This window comes from Pyrus communis, chromosome 9 (genome assembly GCF_963583255.1).
Source record: "Pyrus communis chromosome 9, drPyrComm1.1, whole genome shotgun sequence".
Classification (NCBI taxonomy): domain Eukaryota; kingdom Viridiplantae; phylum Streptophyta; class Magnoliopsida; order Rosales; family Rosaceae; genus Pyrus; species Pyrus communis.
In genome coordinates this window covers 7,204,932-7,210,335 of record NC_084811.1, presented here as the reverse complement: position 1 = coordinate 7,210,335, position 5,404 = coordinate 7,204,932, and the positions used below count along the sequence as shown (strand labels likewise).

The following is a 5,404-nucleotide window of genomic DNA, read 5'->3' as shown; positions in this document are numbered from 1 at the left end:
CTAGTCGTTTTGACACCCTAAAATAAGAATAAGTCTTCCCTGTTGAAAGTTCAACCGCAGCTGCTGAAAGATCAACAGCAGCTGCTGAAAGATCAACAGCAGCTGCTGATAACCAATTAAACATAGATACATATTTTTATTTTAATATTTTTAATTAAAACTCGAACATGTGTCCGCGTGTGATACTCCATCAGCAGAAAGTTGTTTCCCTAAAATAATATGCGACATGAATCTATTCATGTTTACAAAGTCAAAAGAATAAAATAAAATAGTAATTCTTGCACGTCAATCTCCTCCGAATACGCTATCTTATAATAATAATAATAATAATAATAATAATATAATAATTATTATTATTATTATTATTAATATTATTATTATTTGTTGCTCCTTTACCAAAATACCCTTAATATTAATATAAATAATGCATCTAACCATATTCTAACTTTTCTTTTAGTATTTTCTGGAACAAAGTCTTCTGTAATCTTCAAAAAAAAAAAAAAAAAAAAGTCTTCTGCAATCCTGCACCGTACTGTAAATGCATCCAACAATTATGTCTTACCTAATTCTGTTTATTCAAAGTCTCTGCAATCATTGCTTTGACATTCAAACAATTATTTGCAGAAGATTTCATAAAAAAAACAAAATTAAACGATTGACAGTACGAGATATACTGTTTAGCGAGTAACCCGAAATCAACTGTAGGTTCAAAGTTCAAATTGGCTTGGCACAGCGGTGAAGAAATTGAGATGGATGATGGGTCATTGAGCAAGGAATCAGGCTCGCACAAGTAATCTGGATTTGCAATTGGGGGTGATCGGCGAGTAATTTATAGGGACCTGGATTGCCTCCTCTCTCATCCCATACTCTTTTTATCCTCTCCTATTTCTATGATTACGGTTAAGCTACGTTAAAATTTTATATTTCCATTGTTTTTTATCTTATTCTTTCTATAAAAAAAATCAATATAAAATGTTGATGTGGCTTAACCGTGACCACAAAATATAAAAGGGGATGGAAAGGGTATGGGATGGGGAGGGCAGACAAGCCAATAGAGTTATAAAATATTAACGTGACTTAACCATGATCACACAAAACAGGAAGGCACATGAAGTGGGAGGGCAGAGAATCTACCTCCACAATCCAACTCCAATTTATAAGGAAGGGGCTATTACTTCTCAGAGGGGCCGTCTGTGTTTGTGGTACAGTCTTGCAAAACAGTGGTGGCAGTGGTGGAGGAAGCGACAGCTATGGAATAAAAAAAAAATAATAATATCATAGGAAGATTTAACCAACCTCATTCCCCTTAATGTAAATAATATCGTTTTTCAAAACAAAAAAGAATAAAAAAAATAAACATTGTTAGGGGTAAAACTAGAAACTTGTTAGTTATTTTGGTTGAGCTGTGTCCTAACCATTAAATAAAATTATTAAATGATTTTTTTGTTAAAATTCAAAATTTTAAAACTCCTTTCATTAATTTTCGTATAGAAGATTTATATATTGTAAATTAAGCTATATTCCAGAAACTCAAAAGATATCAATACATGATTTAAATAGAGCCAATCTATTCCTACAATCAAGGGAAATCAAATATCCTAAATAATATTGTCTTATAATATTTCAGAATTGTGTTCATGACTTTATGCGAGCATTCATTGATTAATCGCCAACTTAATCAAACTGTTAGCTGGATATACAATACCATTCATTTTATACGCCTGCACGTTCCACGTTTCAAAGTCCTTAATTATCAAAGCAAGTAAAATTTATTGCTTACCTTGTCAGCAACTTCTTTTCAAATGCCTATATAAACATAACATATATCTTCACAACAATGTACGATTCTCAAACTTATCATTTCCCCATCAGCTAGCTCCTTTGTTCCCCATATGGCACACTCAGCCTTTGTGCTAGCTTGTTTTCTAACTCTGTTGGCTTCTTCAGTAGCCTCTGGTGCAATTGTTGAGCATTCTTTTAGTGTAAGTCGAGCCTCAATTTTGGATATGCTCATGAATGTTTCTAGCATCGCTAAAACCGGATTTTGACGTTCAAAATTACTTCTGATTTAATTTGATGGAAAAATTTAAATAGTTTCATAGAAGCGGTTTTTCGAAGCAATATTCAAACATGCCCTCCAGGATCCTTGTTTTATCATGCATATTTCTCACTAATTATTTAAATGTTTCCTTTGAATAATAGTAGTCATAATAGTATTTTTTTTATTTCAACTGCTTCAGGTGAACAACTTGACTGTTAGCCGATTATGCCGGAATCAAACGATTACTGTAGTAAATGGATGCTATCCCGGACCAACAATATATGCACGAGATGGAGACACACTTATCGTCCACGTTTTAAACCAGTCGCCCTACAACATTACTATTCACTGGTAAATAATAGTTTACATATCCAAAATCATTTACCGCTCGACATTATTCTAGAACAAAACAAGAATTCTATTTGGACACACTTAATGACGCACCATTCAATAAAGATGACCCATCAAATTATTTAGGACCCACAAGTATTAGAGAGTGTTGAGTTTTGTGTATCCAAATCACGTTACTTAGAACAAAATGCAAATCCATATTTTCTTAGTCATTTTTTTTTTTTGGTGGATTAGCAAACACCCCGGGGAATGTTGGGTTATGTTTTATAGTTTCTTTCTTAATGCAGGCATGGAATCTTTCAGCTTCTGAGTGCATGGGCAGATGGACCTGCATATGTAACTCAATGCCCTATACGCCCTAGACAAAGCTTTACATATAAATTTAATATCACCGGACAAGAAGGCACCCTTTGGTGGCATGCCCACGTTTCATGGCTCCGCGCAACCGTCCATGGCGCACTCATAATCCACCCGAAAGCCGGTCGATCCTTCCCTTTCCTCAAGCCCGCCGAAGAAGTTCCTATCTTATTAGGTAATTAACGATCAATACCATTCAACATAGTTAACATTCATCATGATACGCACTTAAACAGTAATTTTTGTGACTAATTATAAAATGTTTGATGGAATTGCAGGAGAGTGGTACAATGGTAATGTTGTTGACATTGAGGAAGAAGGTTTGGCTACCGGAATTGCTCCTAATAATTCAAATGCTTACACCATAAATGGACTTCCCGGTGATCTTTACGACTGCTCTCAAAATCGTATGTAACCATGTATGCATGCATGTACATTTGTTTGTTTTTATATATTACTTATGAATGATGAATATTAACAGTTTAACATCAATTTATTAGAGACATATCAACTTAGTGTGGTGAGAGGAAATACCTACCTCCTACGCCTAATCAACGTTGCACTCAATAACCAACTCTTCTTCAAGATAGCCAATCATAACATGACAGTTGTTGCCATCGACGCCTCCTACACCACTCCATATGTCACCGACGTGGTGGTTACTGGACCCGGTCAAACCACTGACGTTCTTGTCAAATTCAATCAACCTATCGGATCTTATTACATGGCCGCCACTCCGTATGCTAGCGCAAACATCGCATTTGATAACACGACCACTAGAGGCGTCATCGTCTACAAGAACTCCAAGTCATCAACCCCCATTATGCCGACCTTGCCCAACCCTCGCGACACGTCGTTGGCCCACAAGTTCTATACTAATCTCACTTGCCTCATTGGCGGGCCCCAGTGGGTCCCGGTCCCACTTCAAGTGGACAAACACATGTTCGTGACAATCGGCGTGAACTTGGAAGTGTGTCCCAAAAATGCCACATGTCAGGGCCCACTCTTTAGCCGATTGTCCGCTAGCATGAATAACGAGTCATTCGTGCTTCCGAGCAATACTTCAATGATGGAAGCACATTTTAATAACGTGAGCGGGGTTTACACCAGAGATTTTCCTGACAAGCCTCCAGTAAAGTTTGACTACACGGACACAAATGTCAGCTTCGACCCGTCGCTAATATACGCACCAAAATCAACCAAGGTCAAGATGTTAAAGTTCAATTCGACGGTGGAGATCGTGCTTCAAAACACAGCATTTTTGGCGATCGAGAACCATCCTATCCATCTCCACGGCTTCAATTTTCACGTGCTGGCACAAGGGTTTGGTAACTACGACCCGATTAACGACCCCAAAAAATTCAACTTCATTAATCCACAAAAACGCAACACAATTGGTGTGCCGGTCGGAGGATGGGCTGTGATTAGGTTTCAAGCAAATAATCCGGGTTAGTTTTTTAATCACCTCATCAATTAAATGCCTTATATTTAGTTATTTTATTATTATTAATTAATGTTTGGTTATTTATTCTAAACAATTGTCTTAGGAATCTGGTTCATGCACTGTCATTTGGACGTTCATCTGTCATGGGGGCTAGCCTTGGCTTTTGAGGTTGAAAATGGACCGACTCCAGACTCTACTTTGCCTCCGCCACCACTTCATCTGCCCAAATGTTAGAAGAAGTTTGGAAGAGACCTCAAAATATTGTTTCCTTTTTTGTACTCTTTGAATTATAATATCGTGGTCAATTTCGTTCTTTTGGTTAGAAATCAATTTAACTTTGTAATAAAATTAGTCACAAATGTTATAAGTTGGTCATCATTGTTCGACTAAAATTACAATAGATTGTTTGATGAAAGTGGATTGTCTGCCCTCCCATTTCTATACTCTTCTCATGTCCTCCTATTTGTGTGGTCATGGTTAAGCCACGTCAACATTTTATATTCCTATTACTTTTTGTTTTATTATTTCTATAAAAAATTAATATAAAATATTGACGTGACTTAAACGTGACCACACATCACAGAAGGCTATGGGAAGAGTATGAAAATGGGATGGCAAACAATCCACCTCCTTGTTTGATTACTAATATTTGACGTGTCCTAATTCATTGAATGAATGACGTCATTGTTTTTTCTGTAAGTAAAATAATCATAGATAATAGTATTCTTGTTTATTAGTATGTGAAAAGGCTCGTATTCGACTAACGTAAATGACAGTGAAGTTTAATATTTGGATTAAGTATAATACCTAGTTATATATGACTCATTGGTTTATCTAGTTTAGCTAACCAAGAGAAATAAATACTAGTATAAAAAAATATTTCTTATTTCTTGTTTGCTAATACCAAATTAATTTTTACCAAATTAATTAATTAAAGTATATCTGGTAATCATATCGAACTCTAATCTTGTTGGCCTTTAATTAATTAATTTGGTTAAGTTTGTAACAACCCACATCGTCCAAGGGAGTGGATTCCGTAAGCCTTATATGTATATTCCCATCTCTACCTAACGCAAGGCCTTTTGGGAGCTCACTGGCTTCGGGTTCCATCGGAACTCTGAAGTTAAGTGAGTAGTGCGTGAGAGCAATCCCATGATGGGTGACCCACTGGGAAGTTCTCATGTGAGTTCCAAGAAACAAAATTGTGAGGG

General features: G+C 36.2%; 1 protein-coding gene across 1 annotated transcript; it reads left to right on the top strand.

Moving 5' to 3' along the window:
* Positions 1-1,892: 1,892 nt before the first annotated feature.
* Positions 1,893-4,427, top strand: LOC137744114 (laccase-7-like). The gene is made up of 6 exons (XM_068483981.1): positions 1,893-1,982; positions 2,241-2,392; positions 2,680-2,924; positions 3,028-3,156; positions 3,250-4,197; positions 4,297-4,427. Exons 1-6 carry the CDS (start codon positions 1,893-1,895, stop codon positions 4,425-4,427), a joined length of 1,695 nt encoding a protein of 564 aa, XP_068340082.1.
* The last annotated feature ends 977 nt before the right edge of the window (positions 4,428-5,404 follow it).

Coding starts and splice junctions, on each gene's coding strand:
- LOC137744114 (XM_068483981.1), top strand. CDS start 1,893: ATGGCACACTCAGCCTTTGTGCTAGCTTGTTTTCTAACTCTGTTGGCT. Junction 1,983..2,240: donor TTGTTGAGCATTCTTTTAGT/GTAAGTCGAGCC, acceptor CAACTGCTTCAG/GTGAACAACTTGACTGTTAG. Junction 2,925..3,027: donor AGAAGTTCCTATCTTATTAG/GTAATTAACGAT, acceptor ATGGAATTGCAG/GAGAGTGGTACAATGGTAAT.